At 34.9% G+C, this 22845-nt stretch overlaps 1 protein-coding gene across 1 annotated transcript; it reads left to right on the top strand.

Moving 5' to 3' along the window:
* Positions 1-11914: 11914 nt before the first annotated feature.
* Positions 11915-16246, top strand: LOC143557267 (calcium-dependent protein kinase 26-like). Its single transcript, XM_077046378.1, has 7 exons — positions 11915-13225; positions 13855-13998; positions 14089-14241; positions 14325-14440; positions 15045-15212; positions 15288-15512; positions 15641-16246. Exons 1-7 carry the CDS (start codon positions 12388-12390, stop codon positions 15761-15763), a joined length of 1767 nt encoding a protein of 588 aa, XP_076902493.1. The 5' UTR covers positions 11915-12387; the 3' UTR covers positions 15764-16246.
* Positions 16247-22845: the final 6599 nt, after the last annotated feature.

Raw genomic sequence — 22845 nt, 5'->3', positions numbered from 1 at the left:
TAATGGCTTACGGCGGACATCGGCATAACTCTTTTGACGATTGCGCGCCGTTTTAAGTTGTTCTCGAATTTGAAGAATTTTTTCGGTTGTTTCTTGGACAATCTTGGGTCCAGACAATTGATTATCTCCGGTCTCAGACCAACACACGGGCGTCCTACACTTTCGACCATATAATGCCTCGAATGGTGCGGTTTGAATACTTGCGTGATAATTATTGTTATACGAGAATTCCATTAGGGGTAATTGGTCATCCCAACTTCCACCTAAGTCGATCACACAAGCGCGGAGCATATCTTCCAACGTTTGAATCGTTCTTTCACTTTGCCCATCGGTTTGCGGATGATAGGCAGTGCTCAGGATTAACTTCGTACCAAGAGCTTGTTGGAAGCTTTTCCAGAAATGAGACGTAAAACGACTGTCTCGATCAGATATTATAGACAACGATACTCCATGCAAAGCGACAATGGTGTTTACATAAATACGCGCTAGTCTATCCATTGAGTACGACTCATTGATGGGTATGAAGTGTGCAGACTTCGTTAAGCGATCCACAATTACCCATATTGCATTATGTTGTTGAGTCGTCTTCGGGGGTTTGGTAATGAAGTCCATAGTGATTTAACTCCCACTTCCAAACGGGAAGTTCGGGTTGCTGAAGCAATCCCGAAGGCTTTTGGTGTTCAGCCTTAACTTTTAAACAAGTTAAACATTTCGCAACATGCGAAGCGACATCCCTTTTCATCCCATTCCACCAATAATTTGCTTTAAGATTGTGATACATCTTATCGCTTCCGGGATGCATCATGTACTTAGACTTGTGAGCTTCGCTCAAAATTTTCTTACGCAAACCTCCAACGATTGGTACCCAAATCCGGTTTCCCATTCTGAGGATACCATCATTACCTTTGACTAACAAGTCAATAGTGCCATTACGCTTTTCGTCAGAGATTTGGTTTTCATTAATAGCTTGAGTTTGAGCTAACTTGATTTGCTTGATAAGATCAATCTGGAGCTCTAAACGCAACGCTCGAACTGTTTTTGGTTTCTCGTGTTCTTTACGACTTAAGGCATCGGCTACAACGTTAGCCTTATCTTCATGATAAACAATCTCGCAATCATAGTCGTTGAGTGTTTCCATCCACCGCCGTTGGCGCATGCTGAGCTCTTTTTGATCAAAGATATGTTTCAAGCTCTTATGATCAGTGTACACGGTGAATCTTACTCCATAGAGATAGTGCCTCTATATCTTAACCGCAAAGATTATGGCACCTAACTCTAGATCGTGAGTCGTGTAGTTCTTTTCGTGTACATTGAGTTGACGAGAGGCATAAGCGATTACTTTCTTTCGTTGCATAAGTACGCATCCTAAACCCGAGTGAGATGCGTCACTAAATACCACAAAATCCTCAGTACCTTCTGGCAAAGCCAAGATAGGTGCTTGAGTAAGCTTTTGTTTAAGTATATCAAACGCCTCTTGTTGTTTCGTTCCCCATTCATACTTGATGTTCTTTCGAGTTAAAGAAGTTAGGGGAACGGCGATTCGAGAAAAGTTCTCGATGAATCTACGGTAGTAGCCAGCCAAACCTAAGAAACTTCGGATCTAGGTTGGCGACTTCGGGACTTCCCACTTAGAGATAGCTTCAATCTTAGTGGGGTCCACTTGAATACCGTTGACGTTAATGACGTGACCAAGAAATTGCACCTCGTGCAACCAGAACTCGCATTTCGAGAACTTAGCGTACAGTTTCTCGGTCCTAAGAATTTCAAGTAACGTTCGAAGATGAATTTCATGATCAGCTTTTGACTTAGAGTAAATAAGTATGTCATCGATAAATACGATAACAAATTTATCTATGTATGGCTTGCAAATACGGTTCATCATGTCCATGAACGCGGCCGGAGCATTAGTAAGTCCAAACGGCATAACCGTGAACTCATAATGTCCATACCTTGTTCGAACAGCAGTCTTTGGAATGTCTTCGGATTGGACTTTGAGTTGGTGATAGCAGGAACGAAGATCGATTTGAGAAAAATAGCTAGAACCTTGAAGTTGGTCGAAAAGATCATCGATACGAGGGAGTGGATATCGATTTTGATTGTGACTTTGTTCAACGCACGATAATCAATACACATTCGCATAGAACCATCCTTCTTCTTGACAAATAGAATTGGCGCTCCCCAAGGCGACGAACTCGGTCGAATAAAACCTTTCTCTAAAAGCTCATCGAGCTGTTTCTTCAACTCCTTTATTTCATTCGGTGCTAAACGATACGGAGCTTTGGCGATCGGAGCAGTACCAGGAATAAGATCAATCCTAAACTCTACTTCACGATCGGGAGGGATTCCAGGAAGTTCATCAGGAAAGACGTCAGAAAAGTTATAAATGATAGGAACGTCTTTGATTTCTTTTGGCTTTGATCCTTCAGTGACGTAGGTCATGAATGCGAGGCAACCTTGATTCAAACATTTGTTAGCCCTAATCATAAAAATTATTCTAACTTGGCCAGCGTCTTTGTCCCCTTCAATTCGAATCGTTCGTTTACCGGGGGCTTAAAGTTCAACGGTTTTACTATTGCAAATGATACGGGCATGGTTATCGGATAACCAATCCATACCAAGTATAATATCAAAACTAACCAGACTCATGGGTAACAAACAAATAGGCAGAATATAACCAGCTAAAAGTATTTTTCCGTTTTCAAGGGCTTCGGAGATCTTAACGATTTCGCCACTAGCAGTCTCGACGCTTAGAGTTTTATCTAATTTAGTTAATGGTTTGTTTAATAGACTACAGAAACTATAATCTATAAAACTCAAATTGGCACCCGAATCAAACAAAACTCTAGCATAGGTGTCGTTGACTAGAAACGTACCGGTTATGGTTTCCGGCACATCATCGGCTCTTTTTGTGTCGAGTACAAAGACTCGAGCGTTTCCCTTTCGGTTTTGGCCACTTCCACCCGCACCACCAGCAGCAGGCTTGTTCTTTGGGCACTCAAAACTTAAATTTCCCATCTCCTTGTAGTTGAAGCAAGACATCTTCTTCTTCTAACAATTATCAGCGTCATGTCCCGTACGATTACAGGACTCACGGACTTTAGGAGTCGGGTCGAAATTGCATCGACCCTTGTGGTATCTCCTACAAGTCTTACATGGCGTAGCTTTGTTTCGGTTTACGCCTTTGCTTCTAAAGTTGGAACTTCCTCCAATCTTTCCTTGAGCAGTTGCTGGTGTCACCTTCTTGTCCTCTTCTTTGTTGCGGACCATGCCGCCCATCACGTAACCAGCCAACTCCATTGCAGAGTCAGCGGTTTGAGGCAAGTGTGATCTCACCATGTCACAGATTTCCCGCGGCAATCCCCATATATATCTTTTGACTTTGCTGAGGGTTAACCAGCTGGGGAACAAGGCGACAGTACTCAAGGAATTTGGTATTATATTCTCAAAGGTTTGTCCCTACGACCTTATGGTTAAGGAACTTAGTTTGGATTTGATCAGTCTCGTGCATCGGACAAAATTTCGCCATCACCATGGCCTTAAACTCCTCCCACGAAAAACTATACATCTTGTCTCTTCCTTTACTCATCAATAACGCATTCCACCACTCGTGCGCTTCACCCTTGAACATTAGGGCAGAGTACTGGATTTTCTCTTCCTCGGAACACTTGCTTGTGATAACAAGAGTTTCCATCTCCTCGAGCCACCTCACGGTTGTGATGGCTCCCTTGTCACCATGGAACTCTTTCGGTCCATAGTACTTAAAATCTTTGAACGTACACCCACTAACTTTCATCCTTTTAAACTTTTGCCTAACACTTTCGTCGGTATGAGACCCATGATCGCTCTCTTCATCATGGAATGGTTTAGAACGAGATTAAATGGATTTTGATGGATGAACGGAAGGGTTAACAGTTCAGGAATGTCTAGTTTGTCGAGATTGAAACCTAAACGCGGATTCTTCCCTAACCGCATCTTTAATCATCTTTTGGATTCTATTCATGTATTTCTCAGGAATTTCTTCCTCTCGCTCGTTCTCAGGGCCTTTCCCCTTATCTCTCATTTCTTTTTATTTTCAAGCGTTTTCATTGTTGTTACTTTGTTCAGACATTTTATTTCTTTTTCTTTTTAATTTGGTCTGAAATTTTAACAACATTACTTATATTAAACACAGGTTTTATTTCATATATACATATCACAAAAGGATATCTATATTATATATTACACACACACACACACACACATATATATATATATATCGTTTCAACGACATATATATATAATTTGTCCTATCATTACAAGAGAACGTTTCAAACGTTCTTTATTTATACACATATCATACAGGACTATTTTACACACAGTCTTCACTTGGCCACCATCTTCAATTCTTCAAGAAATTCTTCCCAACCTTCGATATTTTGTTGCACTTTCGAAGGAGTGTTTCTCCAACTTTCTTCTTTTTCTTCTCTTCCTCGTCTACCTTCTTCCTCCAGTAATCGGTTTCGTGCAATGCGCGATCCAGGTGTTCTTCATATGACTGTGGGATTATGTTGGGGAATCCATACTGTGGAGGTGGGTCACGGTAACCCAGAGTCACCATCTCGTAATGATTCCTCGGCTCTGGATACGGAACATAGTCCATATCGGATGAAAGGTAGAGGTAGGTCTTGGCAGCTTGATTCTGCTCGCGGATCTCATCAGCTTGCTCTTGGATTGTCGGAATCCTTCCTTGAAATGGTGGGAAGCTTGACGAAGCTTGGTTCCTTAGTTTCTCATGGTGTTGAACATACGGGTCAACGGAACCATAGCTTGGTTGGTGGGAAGTGAGTGATCCTTCCATTGAGCTTGACATCTCGTTGGGATTTTCAGGATGCTCTTCTTTCGTTTCTTCCTCAATTTCTTCCTCATGGTCCTCTTCTTCTTCAGGATCCTCTTCTTCGGATTCCTCCTCTTCTTCTGGCTCCTCTTCTTCCGGTTCATCTTCCTCCATGGGTTGTGTGGTTTCATTGTTTATTGGTATCATCTGAAAAGTCTCAGTGGGTATCATAACCCTCATCTTGGGTCTATGGGATGGTCCTTCATGATTGGTTGGTTGGGAGTTGACTTCATTGAAAGTGGAGCTTCCGGCATGCCACTCTTGCTGTTCGGAGAGATACTTCATCCACTCGGAGGATGGTTGAGAGTTTGGTAAGTATCCGGCTGGATAACATTGTGGTATCTCCAGGGGTTGGTAAGTGGGAATCTCTGATGGTTGGTATGTCGGTAGGGTTGGTGGATAGTAGCTTGAGTGTCTTGGTGGTTCAATTCCTTGCTTTAGTGGACTATCGGGAACATCTATCGGATAGTGTCGACTTCCGGGGTAGTACACGGGTTTGGACAAGTCGTGTTCCACATCTTGGTTGAAGTACGCCTCATAATATCCATCACTCATGTTGTCTTTGGGGTAAGGTTCAGCAATTCCGGCCTCTTTTGCCTTGCATACGAATTCTTCGATATGAGCTTTGAACGACATCTAATATTATGGGTGGTTTAGAATGTAGAGTGGGAAAGAAATGTTACCAGCCTATCTTATCCCTAAAACACACAATCAATTATTTCCTATACTTGGATCGAAGCTTGGGTATTGTTTTATGATACCCAATTCGCTAAGATCGATGGCTCTGATACCAACCTGTCACACCCCCTTCTAGGGCCTAGGAGCGTGACCCAACAGTTGGTATCGCAGTTGTAATTAAATCAGAGTTACGTTTAGTTTGCGGAAGACTTAAAAATTTTAAGGATCGAAAGTGTAATTTATGTATACATTCAAAAGACGGGAATATAAAATACCCGCTTAAGTTGTTTAACAAAAGATGTTACTTGTTTATATTTTACAAACCACCATATATATTAAGTTTACAAAATAAATCCGAGCCATCAGATATCATAGTACTTCGTCATTCCAAGCTCTAACTTTGTTCACCTGCAAAATGTAAGAAAATACGTCAGCAACGAATGCTGGTGAACACGCTGACGCAAAATAACTTCTTTTACTTTATTACCCCTCGAGACTACGCCTGCCTCGGCCCAACATGGCTTAGGAATAACAAAGTCAAACAACACATTATTAACTAGAGCCTCTACGCTAGGTTACCTCAGCAAACACCGCAGCGTTTAACTTAGTTAAGTACCCGTAAATATACACATAAGGTCGTACTCCCTGCAGGAGAGCGTCCTCGACCAAGGGTGGTGCGATCATGCCCATACATCGCATAGTACCACCTATGTAAGGATCCAGACATACGTATACCACAGCCTGAGGGCTAGGTTTATACCCATAGTTATAACGGTATTAGGAACACATAGTTCCCTGTAAACAATTTCACATAACAAGTTTGACTCATTTTGAAAACAAGTTTAAAAGTTTGGGGGCGTATTCACCTTATCTCTTTAGGATCGGTTTCACTCACCGTCCAAGGGTCTTTCCCTTTTCTTTATCTCGAACCTATAGTTACGAGTATAAATATTTGTTAGTCGGATACACGATCCGGGTTAAGACCTTTAGTCTTATATCTCAATCCTCGATTGAACCTTTAGTTCAATTCTTATTTACTTGAAAACCTCTTGTTTAAAAGTAAATTATAAACCTTTAGTTTATATGAAAACCCAACGTTTCTTTTTCTCCAAGAAATGTAATCTTTTCTTTTATTATTTAAGAATACTCTTTATTCATTAAATAATATTTTCATAACAAAGAATATAATCATATATACTTACACACATATATATGTTATCACTATATTCATCAATCATACTTTCATTCATTTCTTTGTTATGTTTTCTTTTCTTTTATCGAGGCATCGAGTATAACCTCGACTTAAGGCTTAAGCCTTGAATATAATATTAGATTATATTGAATTCGATATTACGCCTAACCTTAAGTGGCGTACCGAAATCCTAGGGACTTGAGCAGCACTCCGACGCCGCTTTACTTCTCGATCGTCAAACGATTACGCCAAACTTCCGTACCCGTCGACACGTTTATCGAGATTCATTGCCATTTCAACAACACCTTTTTGGTATATGTGGGTGGAGGGTGGTATAAACTCTAAGGAAACGTTTGTTACACAAATGAAAGATTCAAGGTGCGCTTATAGAGAAAACGAGGCACGAATATCGATGTATTTAGAGAGAGAGTAGAGAGACGTGAGAGCAGGCTTTGGTTGTGAGAAATGAACATCCCGTGGCTGCTATTTATAGGCGTTTTCTGGGCTCCCATCGCGGTACGCGATGGGTCCCTGGGCTGACCTATCGCGTACCGCGATATAGGTCAGTTGAGTCACCCGTATAGGCCTGCCACGTGTTGACACGTGGCAGTCGTGGCGACACGTGGCGGCAGTGTTGCCACGTGGTGACACGTGGCAGCACATGATGCCACTGTGTGCCACGTGGCACACGTGTCACACGTTGTTAGACATCCCATCGCGGTACGCGATGGGAGTCTCTTCTGACTCATCGCATAGCGCGATGGGTCAGGAAACCAGAATTTTCATTTTTAACCCTCTAGTTTGGATTTTGGCAATTTTAGTCCCTAGACTTTGGAAAGTTGATACTTTGAACTCGAAATTTTTACGGTGTTACACCTTTTATAACTCTATATAAATTCTTCATTAATTTTATTTTATAATCATTTAATTCAATAACAAAAATTCGACTTTATAAATCAATACTATGGCTAAATCTTGGAAAATTATCAAATGTTGAAAATCATGGACAAATCGTTTAATTTTTTTATATACATGTATTTTAATTTTAATACTTGTTATAATTTAATTTAAATGAATAAAAAATAAAAGTCATAAATAAAAATTATCATATTAGTTAGAGTTTTTCAATCTTGAGATTTATATAGTGTAAATAAGATGATTTAGTAAGTTTTTGAATTCTTATAATAATTAGGATAATTAATATCATAATTACATTAATAGGTTAATTATGATGTTTGACCATATTTTAAAAATAATTACATTAATATGTTAATTATGTTGTTTGACTAGATTTTAAGAATATTTAATAATTATTAATAATAATAATTAATTGTCTAGTATTTTAATTTATTTTAACAATTTTTTATTCACATGAATTATTAATAATCATTGATTGTCTAGTAATTTAATTTATTTTTGATTTATTTTATTAACATGAAAATTAGACAGGTGACAGAAATACATGAAAAGTTTAAGCAATAACTAATAGGAATAGGGAAAATTGAGTTAAAACCTGTTGGTTTAATAGTATGTATAGATATAGATATATAAATTTTATCTTCATTTTAAAAGTAATGATTATTTAATTGTATTCAATATTAAATAACTATAAAGTTATAACTAAAAAATTCTTTACCGGTCTTACAAACTTTATTTCAATATACATAGTTGGATAAATTAACCTTACAATATTCCAAGGCATGTCAAAATACAATTAGAGTTAGATTTAGATTTAGTAACGATATAAATCATTAAATTCATAACAATAGGTAAGGGAAATTTAACATCACAAAACATACTTGTATACATTTAATTAAATGGCGACCACAGTTTGATTGTTTTGGTTGAAATGTTGACGAAATTTGAATACCTGTATTAAAAAAAAGTCAACTTCTCCGGGCAATATGCAGTCATTTCGATGCTATAAATCCCTAAAAATTATACACAGACTTACTAATTATACACATAAATATCTTCGGGCTAAATTTTTAGGAATTTATACACATGTATATGTATTAACAATAACACAATTTTAATATAATAAACAACAATTTAAAAATTGAGTTATTGATATAACATATGATAAGTAGTAATAATAATTTTAAATTTACATATATTTTAAATTAGAATCAGCCTCTTATATTAAAATATATGATTGACTAATTTTGAATTAGTCAATCGGTCAAAATCCGTATTTATAGTAACCCTTAAGGATGCTTAATCAAAACCTTAATCAAATGATCAAATGATATATCATAATTTATTAAAATATAGAAATTCCGTAATTAAAGAATTCCTTAATCAAATGTTAAATTTATCCCTAATTTACAGAAATTGATATTTCATAAATATAAAATTAGACACAATTATAGTAAAGTTAAATTTGTAATCTCTGTATATTAGGTTGTTTTATATTGAATCCAATTGATGAAATATCAATTAATTATCTCAAACAAATTAAACCTGAAAGTAAGCCTGATGATTAAACTGACAGGAAGTAACGTTGATGGTGAGCACCTTCATCGATGGTGGACCGTGAATTTGACAGATAAATGAATTGAATGTAGTGATAGGTGGAACAGAATGGAACCGTCAATGAGAATAGAGGCGTGAAAGAGGAAAACTGATTTGGGTTTCTAGGTTAATTTATTTTAGTTAGATAAATAATAATAAAAATAACTTAAATAATAAAAATCGTAATTAATTAATAAATAAATTGGTCAATTATTATTAAATTAAAAATTAATTAAAGTTAAAGAGAATCATTAAAGAGAATTGATTGTATCTTATTTTAATTTAATTTTGATTTATTTTATTCAAATGAAAATTAGAGAGGTGGTAGATATAGATGGAAAGTTTAGAAAACAACCAATAGGAAGAGTGGAAGTTGAGTTAAAGCCTATTGGTTTAATAGTATATATAGACAGACTTACTAATTATACACATAAATATCTTCGGGCTAAATTTTTAGGAATTTATACACATGTATATGTATTAACAATAACACAATTTTAATATAATAAACAACAATTTAAAAATTGAGTTATTGATATAACATATGATAAGTAGTAATAATAATTATAAATTTACATATATTTTATATTAGAATCAGCCTCTTATATTAAAATATTTGATTGACTAATTTTGAATTAGTCAATCGGTCAAAATCCGTATTTATAGTAACCCTTAAGGATGCTTAATCAAAACCTTAATCAAATGATCAAATGATATATCATAATTTATTAAAATATAGAAATTCCGTAATTAAAGAATTCCTTAATCAAATGTTAAATTTATCCCTAATTTACAGAAATTGATTACCGAAATTGATATTTCATAAATATAAAATTAGACACAGTTATAGTAAAGTTAAATTTGTAATCTCTGTATATTAGGTTGTTTTATATTGAATCCAATTGATGAAATATCAATTAATTATCTCAAACAAATTAAACCTGGAAGTAAGCCTGATGATTAAACTGACAGGAGGTAACGTTGATGGTGAGCACCTTCATCGATGGTGGACCGTGAATTTGACAGATAAATGAATTGAATGTAGTGATAGGTGGAACAGAATGGAACCATCAATGAGAATAGAGGCATGAAAGAGGAAAATTGATTTGGGTTTCTAGGTTAATTTATTTTAGTTAAATAAATAATAATAAAAATAACTTAAATAATAAAAATCGTAATTAATTAATAAATAAATTGGTTAATTATTATTAAATTAAAAATTAATTAAAGTTAAAGAGAATCATTAAAGAGAATTGATTGTTTCTTATTTTAATTTAATTTTGATTTATTTTATTCAAATGAAAATTAGAGAGGTGGTAGATATAGATGGAAAGTTTAGAAAACAACCAATAGGAAGAGTGGAAGTTGAGTTAAAGTCTATTGGTTTAATAGTATATATAGATATAGATAGTTATTGACGTTCTTTGTAAAAAAATTATATATACAAAGGCCCATTTTCTTGTACTCGTATGAGGCATTTAAAATCTTAAAGATAGTTAAAATTTATTAATTAATTAAATACGTCTAACTTAAGAATAATGCGAAAAGTAGACTTACGTATTCATACATAATGATTTATAATTGGTACCGACAAATTTTAACATGAGATGTGTAAGAAACATTAGGCTAATTATCTTGACATTATAGTAATTATTATTATGTTATAGTTTTAAACTAAAATAATAATTACTTTAGCTTAATTCGTTGCAGTAGTAATAAACTTTACGCTACAGTAAAATGAATTTGAGTAATTACTATTATTGTAACTAGGGGTGTTTATGGTTCGGTATAAAACATTGAAACCGCTCAAACCGATCATCGGTTTGGATTCACGATCGGTTTTTCTCCTTTACTTTGGGTCGGTCGGTTTCAAAATTTTCAAACCGTAGCAAACGATTTGATTTATGGTTTATACCAAAACCCGACCTCATAAAACCGGACCGGACCGCAAGATTCATATGTATTTTTTATGCTTCATATAATCATATTAGATATTATTAATTATTTATTTCAAATCGGTGAGAGGAAAGTGAAGTGAGATATGTTATATGTATACATCGATTAAGGGGGTGCTCTAAATTTGATGAATTGGGTTGTTTTGTAACTTTGTTTTAGACATTGTAACGGAAAGTTTAAACATCATATGTTATTATAGCTTATTATAGCTTTTGTATTCTCAACAGCTTTAAACTATTTTAACTTTGGTTTTACCAACTTGGATTAATACTTTTACGGACACAAAAATTCTGTACATTGTGTTTTACCAACTTGATTTTCACGTAACTTGTTTTATGTAATATTGGACGGCCTTTTTTTGTATAGCGTGCATTTTAAAAAGAACGTCCAAGATGGTCCAAACCGTGAACCAAACCATAATCAAACCGTTAGTAATGGTTCGGTTTTAGTCTTTTAGATTTTAATGGTTTGGTTTTGGTTTTTGATATCAAAAACCGTTTCTAACGGTTCGGTTCATGGTTTGACTTAAAAACCGTCAAAGCCGGACAGTAAACACCTCCAATTGTAATTATTAGTATAATTCTTAGGTTAAAAGTCGATTGAAGTTGATCCTTAACACATAAATAAGTTTGCATATGTGTACGTATTTATTAATTAATACAATGTATAAGTTTTTAAATGTTTTACAAAAATCACATCTCAAATTTAAATCCCAACAAAATAAAAATCAAAGCTTTTTCATAAAAATGCTACAAAACAAATTGATTTCACAAAATGTACAAAAACTTCAAATCGTAATCTTCAAACCTTAACGAAACATTCATAAAACGAATTTAACCGAATTGCCCGTCGCATCCACCGTCTTCCCGACATTGATGATCGGAGTTCAAACCCTAAAATAAAAAGATTCATAGGGTTTTCTTGCAAGATTTTGGCGGGTAAAGATTATTATTTCCTTTTGATTTGATTCACAGCGAACGGACATTGCGTTGGTAATTGATATATGAGATTGATTTCAAAAGGGGTTTTGTTCGTTTTCGCAGTTTCGCCTTTTTGGGTATAGCACACCAGGTGTTTGTTGAAATGCCGCAACGGATTGAATTATTATTTTTATGAAAGGGGAAAATGGGTTGAATTGAAGTGATGTAGCAACTAGGATATAATTGAAAATTAGATGGGAAATGTATGTTTAAAGGGTTTCCATTCGATATACAAAGCGTTATGCTGGCCGCAATCAAAGCCTCCGAATAAGATCCAACCCGCATTGACCGACGAAAAACATATTAAAGACCCGCCTCCACTTGTTCAAACCACACCTCCACAAGCTCTTAGGTTACCCGAAGATGAGGTCAAACCAGAAGTCAAAGTGGAGGTCAAACCGGAAGTCAAAGTAGAGCCGAAGCCATCGAGAAAGATTTCGATAGTGAAGCAACAAAGCAAACACACGCAGTCGGTTAAAAAGCCGCATGAAATGACACGAATGATGAGTAAAGGGCTTCAAGCTGACCGTTTGTTGAAAACCAATAAAGGGAATTTGAAAGATTTTTATATGTTAGGTAAGAAGCTAGGAAACGGTCAGTTTGGTACCACGTATCTTTGTGTAGAGAAAACAACTAGTAAACAATTTGCTTGCAAATCCATTGCAAAGAGGAAGTTGCTTACGGATGATGATATAGTTGATGTTAAGAGGGAAATTGAAATAATGCATCATTTATCGGGACACCCGAACGTAGTTTCAATTGAAGGCGCGTATGAAGATTCGGTATCTGTTTATTTGGTTATGGAACTTTGTGCTGGTGGTGAGTTGTTTGATCGAATCATTGATAAAAGTTATTATTCAGAACGAAAGGCGGCCGATCTTGCTAAAACTATTGTTAGTGTGATTGAGGGTTGTCATTCCCTTGGTGTGATGCATCGAGACTTGAAGCCGGAAAACTTTTTGTTCGTTGACGAAGATGAAGATTCGGTTATGAAGATCATTGATTTTGGACTGTCAAGTTTCTTTAAGCCGGGTACATTTTCAAACCATATGTTTATTATTTAACTTTTAGGACATGAAGGCTTGTAAAAGAAACGAACTTTCAGTGAACCGTTCGATGGGAAGTTCGTTTGTTTAATAAACGAAGGAACATTAACAATTGTCTTGTTCGTTCCTTTATGTTTGTGAATGTTTGGGACTTTGGTCGTTTATGTTCATTAGTTTATGTTTTTAAGTTTGTTCGTGCATATATTCTTCAAATTTTTTTGGGCCTAATACAATTCAGTTTAGTTTATGAAATTTAAACTACAAACATTACAGGTTAGCCTGATTATATTATATTTTAGGCCCGATTAGTTGATGTTCACGCTTACTCTTAATTGTTGTTCTCTCAGTTATGTGTGTTCATCTGCGTTCGTGAACGGTTCATTTATACTATTAATAAACGAACATAAACGAACATGAACACACTCATTTTTTTAACGAACACGAACAATAAAACCATGTCCGTTTAATTGTTTTTGTTCCATCGGTTGTTCCTTAAAGTTAAATGAACGAACACGGACATGCCCTTTCATGTTCGTTTCGGTTCGTTTGCAAGCCTAAGGACAAGTTTATGTTGTTTATAATTAGTTTATTGATATTTTATTATTCAATTATCAGGACAAGTTTTTACCGATGTTGTTGGAAGCCCTTATTATGTTGCACCGGAAGTTTTGCTTAAATATTATGGTCCAGAAGCTGATATCTGGAGTGTTGGTGTTATTATTTATGTTCTTCTTTGTGGGGTCCCTCCATTTTATGCAGGTGAGACATAACACATAGTATACTTTTGAAATATACTCTCGCTTTTGGTTGTACGTAAAAAAGTCAAGTCTCTCTTATTTTGACTTGTAGATACCGAGGAGGATATATTTGAAGAGGTTTTGCATGGTAAACTTGACTTCAGTATAGATCCATGGCCTAATATTTCTGAGGGTGCTAAAGATTTAGTTAAAAAGATGCTCGTTAGAGACCGTAAAAAGAGGATAACTGCTCATGAAATTCTTTGTAATTTTCTTCTTTCACGAGATTTTATATTTAAATAGTTGAACTTGATCATTAATTGTTCTATTATTTATTTAATATTGTAGGCCACCCTTGGATTAGTGTGGATGGTGTTGCTCCCGACAAGCCTCTTGATCCTGCAGTTTTGATTCACTTGACTCGGTTTTCTGCCATGAATAAACTAAAGAAAATGGCTCTTAAGGTGCGTGATTTGACCATGTTGACTTTTTTTCTATATCGTGTATCGATCATTAAGAAAAAAACCACTAATGCTTTAAAAAATTTTGACTTTAGATATATAGGTTATTGTCCCAAACATGATATAGCATCTAACGTGTCAGTAACTTTGACAATGTTGACTTTTTTCTAACATGGTGCCAGGTTATGTAAAACTATGATGGTTTATGTAATTATGCCATGGTTCAGGGTAAGTGAGAATATTATTAAAATTAGAATGGCTATTTAGGAATTGTGAATAACTTTGACCAAAAGGGGACTAATTGCATTAAAACTTAAAAGTAGTCAACTTTTGTCCAATTTCTGTATCGGTATCGATCTTTTTGCAAAAAAACAATAGAACTTTCAAAAATTTTGACTTTAGGTATGTAGGTTATTATTTGACATAGCATAACGCGCCAATAACGTTGATCAAGTTGACTTTTTTCTAACATGGTGCCGGGTTTTACGAAACTTTGATGGTTTATGCAATTATGCCACGGTTCAGGGTAAAGTAGGATATTATTAAATTAGACGCATGATGGGCAATTTTGGAATTGTGAACACTAATTATGTTTTTATGGCTGCAGGTGATTGCATCAAAGCTTTCAGAAGAAGAAATTGCTGGCTTAAAACAAATGTTTAAGATGATTGATACAGACAACAGTGGTAACATCACTTTTGAAGAACTCAAAATTGGATTGAAAAATTTTGGTGCTGATCTCGAAGAATTTGAAATTCATGATCTAATGCAGGCTGTAAGTATCATTTTATTTGTTTTGCATATAAAACGCGCTAATTTCCAGTTCGCTGATGTATGTTTATATCTATAGGCGGATATAAACAATAATGGTATAATCGACTACGAAGAGTTTGTGACTGCAACCTTGCATTTGAACAAAGTTTATAAGGAAGATAGTATTTATGCTGCTTTTTCATATTTTGATAAAGATGGTAGTGGTTTTATAACATTGAATGAAATCCAACAATCTTGCAAAGAACTGGGTATAGATGATGCACAAATAGAAGAAATTATCAAAGAAGCTGACCTGAATAATGTAAGTTTCTTACAAAATTTCCAACTTAAATTTTCCTTGAGCGGTTTATGTGGGACCCATTATGGCTAATTTCCATGTGGGTCCCATTTATTAGATATAAACAACTAATGACGATTACATGGTTGCAGGATGGGCATATCGATTACAATGAGTTTGTTTCAATGATGCAAAAAGAAAGCGTCATTGTCGGAAGGAGACAGCAAAAGAACAATTTTACAATTGGACTCAGGGACGGATTGCCAATTTCTTGACTAAAGTTTGACCTTGTTTTTTAATCTCAGTTTTCTAAAATTTTGAGGTTTTTATTCATGTTCTTCACAAAATACACAAGCGGTCAGCAAATGTCATCTAACATACTAGATCGCAGCAAGATTCTTAGAACTCAAAAGAGTCCAAAGAATTTAAGAATGTAAAATATTCCATGTAAAGAAGTGGTTTGCAGGTGGTCAAAATAGTGTTTTTTCTTGCCTCCTTCACTTGTGAATTGTGATTTCAATCAATCTTTTATAACTAAATTTAGTGCAAGTTGTGCTTGTATAAGAAATTATTGTTTGTACACCTTTTCTTAGTTTTTGCAGAGTTGTTACTTTCATTCTTTGGCTGGGATTTGTACATTTTTAATGTATATGTACGTACATATACATGTAGTGTAATTTTTTTTATGCGGATTTATTGTGTATACCTCATGCATTTTGTTCCATTCATATATGTATACTTGTGTTCCATGACCATGTGCATACCAAGTATTATACTAGTTAAGATTATTTGCTATGCATGTAATTTATTTTTTATTTGAGTCAACTTTCTATGCAAAGCAAGATGGGGAATGAAGAATTTGTCGCTGCAACCTTGCATTTGAACAAGGTTTATAAGGAAGATAGTATCTGTACTGCCTTTTCATATTTTGACAAAGATGGTAGTGGTTATATAAGCGTTAATGAAATCCAACAATCGTGCAAAGAATTGGGTATAGATGATGCACAAATAGATGAAATTATCAAAGAAGCGCATCTGAATAATGTAAGTTTTGGTACAAAGTTACGATAAAAACAAAGAACATTATGATATAAACAACTAATGACCTTACAATTGGACTCAGCGGACGGCCGGTTTGTTGATATTAATGTTTTTGAATGTTTACCATTTTTTAGTTTTATAGTTTATATTCACAAAATATAGAAGCAATTGACTTAGATTATCCAAGTTCATGTGCTTATGGTTGTCGAACTCGTTGATGTTCTTTGTTGATGTTTCTAAGTTGTTACATGTTGAAGGTTGTCAAATCATACGGATTTTGGTTATGACCAGTAGTTAAAGGCTAAATCATGGTGTTTTAGTGAATGATTTGAACGTGTACATGTGACTAGGTTTGTGTTTTAACTTTTGCTAATGTTGCTTCAAAAGTGTAAATTTAATGCTTCAGTTGGAACTAGTTATTTACACCAAAACAATAATTTTATGTTTTAGTACATAATACAATAATGATCTTAATTCAAAGGTAATAACATAAGTACAGAACAATGCAGAATAATTTTAACAATAAGACTCGAGGGATTGCCAGTTTGCTGACTATTTTTTCCCATTTTTTTAAATAAGTTTTTAATCATATTCTTCACAGAATATACAAAGCTAAATGAATTGATTCTCAGAAAAATTCATCTAACATGCTATATACTAGCAAGGTTTTTAGAACTCGGAAGACTAAAGTCTAAACATAATACGTGTTTGCGTTTACCAAAATGATACGGGGGCACCAAATGATGACCATTTTGCTATGTACACATTTTTGCATAAAGCGTTCCGTCATGAACAACCAGAAAACAAGCCTAGACCACCACCACTTCATCCTATGTGGGATAAACCTAGCTGCCGTCTACAGAGTTTTGCGTCGTTATGCCATGCGACCTATTGTATCAAAACACAAATTGTTTAGTTTTTTAAAAAATTATGGTGTATACACCCTTTTCTACTCTTTCAAAGTTGTTCACATTTTTTGGCTTGGAATTGCACATATTCTAGTGTATTACGTACATAGGGCTGTAAACAAACTGAACGAACACAAACAAGGTCTTGTTCATGTTCGCTCGTTAAGGAAATAGTGTGTTCACGAACACTTACCGAACGAGATTTTATGTTCATGTTCGTTCATTAAGAATATGAATGTGTTCACGAACGGTTCACGAACACAAACGAACACAAATAAAATCGGTAGAGCCTAGAGATTGAGACCGATATGTTCATCACTGTGAACAATGAAAGTCTGTAAGCGAATCGAACAAACACGAATAAGGGCATGTTCGTGCTCGTTCATTTAACTTTAAATGGACATGAACACTTAATCGAACAAATATTTATGTTCATATTCGTTTATTTTTAAAAAATGAACATTTATGTTCATTTATATGCGTTTGTTTAAAATCTAAACAAACATAACTGAATAAAGATAAACGAGCATATATGAACAAATGTAAATAAACACAAAACAAACATAAACGAAAACACTTAAATGAACACAAACTAACAAATATAAAACCTTTAAGTAGATTACTCATCTAAATAATATTAGTTATTTTCTATTAATACATAAACGAAAATAAATAAGCAGACATACACGAACATAAATAAACGAACGTTCATGAACATAAACGAACAGAACATGTGTACATGTTCGTTCGTTTATTTAAACGAGCACATATTTTTTGTTCATGTTCGTTCGTTTATTAAAAAACGAACATAAACAGACTTCCCTCCAATGTTCATGAATAGTTCACTGAACGTTCGGTTCATTTACAGGCCTATATGTACATATATGCATGTACAGTGTTCTATTTAAAGAAAACGCTACCTTGCTGACTTCAACGGATCCACCCTCACACGCACTGGTATATTGAAGGGAAGGATGGAGATATTTGTGAATACCCTTACCGAAAAGACCATATTTTTGTTGGTTTACCCCACACACACCATCCCCGACGTGAAATTGAAAATCTGGAGTGACGAGAGTACCCTCGTTGATGAGCATGTGTTATCTCCAACAAAATGGTTCTTGAGGACAACGATACCCTTTTCGACTTCTACATTAACAGGAAATTAACCCTCACACTAGTGCGCAAATCAACAAGATTCATCAATATATCCATTAAGACCCACACTAAGAGACTGCTACTCTCAAAGTAAAACCACCAGACACCATCCACGACATAAAAACCGAGATCCAAGATGAGATACATATTCCTTAATGACGAGCAGGAATTGATCTTCAATGAAAGGGTTCTTGATAACATCGATGCCCTAGTTGACGATAACATCAAAACGAAATCCACACTAACATATGTGTAAATTCCCTTGATAAACACATTATTGTCAGTGTGGATTCCCTTTTAATGTGATAGTCAGCAACGGTATTGATTTAGTCGAGAAACTGTCATTGTAGATCAGCTCATGCTTGTCACAAAGGATATTTACCTTATCTTGGATCTTCGCTTTTATGCTAATAATGATGTTTGAGGGTTTGACTTCCAGAGTAATGGTCTCTTAATGGTCTCTCTGGTACGTGGTAGTCTTGATAAATATCTTGATAAATCCCCTTGATATGCGTAACAATGTGAGGGTCGAATTCCTGTAATGTGGAAGTCAAAAAGGGCGTCCGTGTCTCAATAACCATTTTGTTGTCAATCAGCAACCACTCATCAAAAGAAATACCTACTTCAATTTTGATTTTTTGTTTCACGGAGACAATGGTGCATGCGTGTTTGACTTCAAGAGAATAGATGATCCTTCCATCGAGGTTCCTATTGGTCCAAGGACATACGCGCCTTAATCTGGATCTTGTGCTTGAAGCTGCCAATGATGTCTAAGTTTTTGACTTCAAGAGATATGCTACCTATGACCGTGTTGACGAATGTAAGTGTAGAAGAAAAAACATATAAATTGTCAACAGTATGCATGCATTTGTAGTCAAATAATAACTTATTGAATTCAAAACTAGCATATCTAACATCACATATTCAAATACAAATTCCACTATAGCACCCATAATTTCACAAACATAAACAACTTAAAACTAACATCAATATATTTCAAGAAATAAACAATAAAACACCAAAACTGAACCAACCAGCACCCAGAATATCATAATGCAATGAAAGACACCATGGATTACTCAGTGTTAAAATACGATTAACTAACAGGCACGCATAAAGATTGATTCAACAGAATATTAATAACAAGAATAATAATACCAGGAATGGAGGCCAGGTTTCCCCTTACACAAGACTTTGAAATAGGCTGTAAACTAACCGAACCGAACAAGACCTTGTTCGTATTCGTCCGTTAAACATTTCTAAAGGTGAACCGGATGAAATTTCGTGTCTAAGTTCGTTTGTTAAGAAATTGAGCTTGCTCGTGCCCATTCGTTAATTTTGTAAACGGACACAAATGAACGTAATCGGACACTAACGAGCACAAATGACCATAAACAAACATTGGCGAACACAAACAAACATATATTAATTATATAGAATAATAATTAAATCAACACAAAACCACCCAAAAATCCAAAAAGTACACCACATAATATCAAAAAGAGGCTTAGGGGGTGTTTGGCCTAGCTTTTTTAACCAAGCTTATAGCTTTTTTAGCTTTTTTATATAAAATAAGCTTACTTTGATGTTTGGTTTAGCTTTTAAGCTTAAGCTTATTAGGCTAATTTAAAGAAGCTTGTGTGAAGATGGTTTTTTAGCTTATTTAAAAAAACTTATTTGTGTAAGGATATAATAAGCATAAGCTAGGCCAAACACCCCTTAACATACTAATTGTACACATAATTATGTCAAAATAGTGAAAGTCTAAAATAAATAAATAAAAATAGTAATAATAAAATTCTAATAAGTAAACATAACTGGACAAACCTAAACAAACATATTACTTAACGTTCACGAAAACAAATGAAAACATGGCGTCTGTTTGTGCTCGTGGGTTAAGCTTACCGAACGAATTTTTTAACATAAACGAACTTCCCACCTACCGAATTTTTTAACATAAACAAAATGTAAATGTAGCAAGTATATATGCCAACAATCAAAGAATCCTTACACATAACCTCGCCATTCTTGAAAAAAATCGACGAAACTGCTGTTTTTTGTCTTCTGGTTACCAGATCTAACTAGTGCGAAAAGTTTTTTAAAGATATTAAACGGAAGGAAAGTTTTAAAATTTTATAAACAAGCCTTCAAAAGTGAGTGTTTTGTGAAGAAATCAGAGAGAGCTTTTCATGTTTTTTGAAATAAAGTAAGAAAGAGAAAGAATATAGATATAGATGGTGGTGACTTTGAAAGAAGTGAATTGACTACTTTTTCAGCCGTATCATGTTTGACGTGTTTACTTCGATTACAACTAAATTATAACCAGACTTGTTGTTAAGTGTAATTTTCTTATCGGTGAATTTCTTTTCATTTGTCGTATGTAAAACTCAAACTTAAAAACTTCCAAACTCATCCAACTTAAAAGTGTATTAAAAGTTATGTTTTTGCTAATAAGTCACCAACCTATTGGTATGATTTAAAGTATATAAAAGTTAGAATTAAATTCTGTGACAAAATATAGGAGTTTTATTCTAGTAATGTTTGGTTCACTTCCTTCACTACATAGTTTAGTATGTTTAGTAAGGCTGGGGGCTATGCAGTTAATGCCAAAAAATAACAGAAATTGGTCAATGACCGATATTTGATATATCGGTTATTGCGGTAGGATAGCGGTGTGTGTATATATATATGTATATATATATATATAAAACACCAAAATTTATCTAATATTAATACTTAAGTCTTAATACCAAAATCATAAAAGTCAACAGTTCAAAACACAAAATAACAATATAGGGCTTATGAGCATCAGCTGGAGTGGCTGGAAATTGGAGAAGAAACAGGAAGTTGATTGTCGATGTTTAAAGCCGTTCAATAATAATCAGATATAGGGCTTAGGGTTAAATCAAATGGAATTTGGCTATGAGCCAAAAAAGGTATAGGTTTGGGCCAAAAAGTTAACAAATTTGGGTCAAAAATATTTTACCGATAAACTCGCCGATTTAACCGATATATCGGTAGTCAAATAACGGCAAAATAGCAGTAAATATCGCCGCAAATAGCGGAACCGATATTTGGACCGCTATTTTGACCGCTATTTTACTGAAGGACCGCTAACCGCTATAGCACCGATATTGATAGCATAGGCTGGGAGTACCTTCTTTTCCTCACGCGTGAGATGAGTTGGTAAAGAAATCATCCCATATGGCATCCAATGTGGCAGAGGGTCACACATGTGTCTCCACTGGAACACCGCCCTCCCCTTTGTTGGTCATGCATGACGTGATGATGGTGGCATGGTCACTCCAGTCACGCGCTTTCCCTCTTTTTTTTGTATCAAATAGAAAATTGAGAATGAGGAAATGGTGTATACCCCTGCGTTGAAGGGTGTAGAGGGGTGATGCTGATGATGGGGAAGCTGACGTGGCACAGACGTAGCACATGAGGAAAAATGAGGCAAGTGGTTGCAGCGAATGAACATGGTGGTGGTTGTCAGTTCCGGCGATGGTTGCGGTGGTGGTGGACTTGCGTTGTGAAGATGATTTGATGAAGATGATGTGTTTAGTGGTGGGTCCAACAAAGTGTGCCTACTCAACATCAGATGTCAAGTAAGCTTTTTTGACACCTAGATGAGCCATGTCAGCAAATCACTAAAAGAGTTAACATTTGCTACTCGTGGTCTGTTAAAAACAAATATCATTTTTATTGAGATCATCACTAGCCAAATTTAAAGTTGGGAATGTTGTTTACTAATAGAGTAATAGGACATGAATGGGTTTATTTGAAACCAATATTCCTATTCCAAAACAGCGAAAAGAAAGTCAACTTTAGTGTCAACAAACGATAGTCGGTGTGACACATTGCTCGTCTTGGCTCAGTTTCAAGTCAAGCGAATTTGGGCAAGCTCAAGCTCGGTTTTGAAACCGAGGTGAAAAATTTGAGCTCGAGTTTGCATGATTTGACAATTTCAAATGTACATTTTAATAAATATATTTTGGTGCGTTTTTGTTGTTGAAGTTTTGTGATGTTATTTTCTATTGAAAAAGTCAAAACAACACGAATTTTTGACACCTCATACTCTCATAGTCTCATAGCTACTTTCATAGTGTAATTTCTAAATTGCTAATAACTATTATTATTTATACAATAGTAATAATATCTGAATATAATCAGTATTAAATGCAAATTAAGTTATATATATATAGGGTAAGGTACCTAAGAGAACCCTTCGAAAATCGAGAACTTTGAGA

This window comes from Bidens hawaiensis, unplaced genomic scaffold (assembly GCF_021521415.1).
Source record: "Bidens hawaiensis isolate Kalapana, Puna unplaced genomic scaffold, B.hawaiensis_p1.1 tig00018852_1, whole genome shotgun sequence".
NCBI classification, from domain to species: Eukaryota; Viridiplantae; Streptophyta; class Magnoliopsida; order Asterales; family Asteraceae; genus Bidens; species Bidens hawaiensis.
This window is presented reverse-complemented; position numbering and strand designations above follow the sequence as displayed.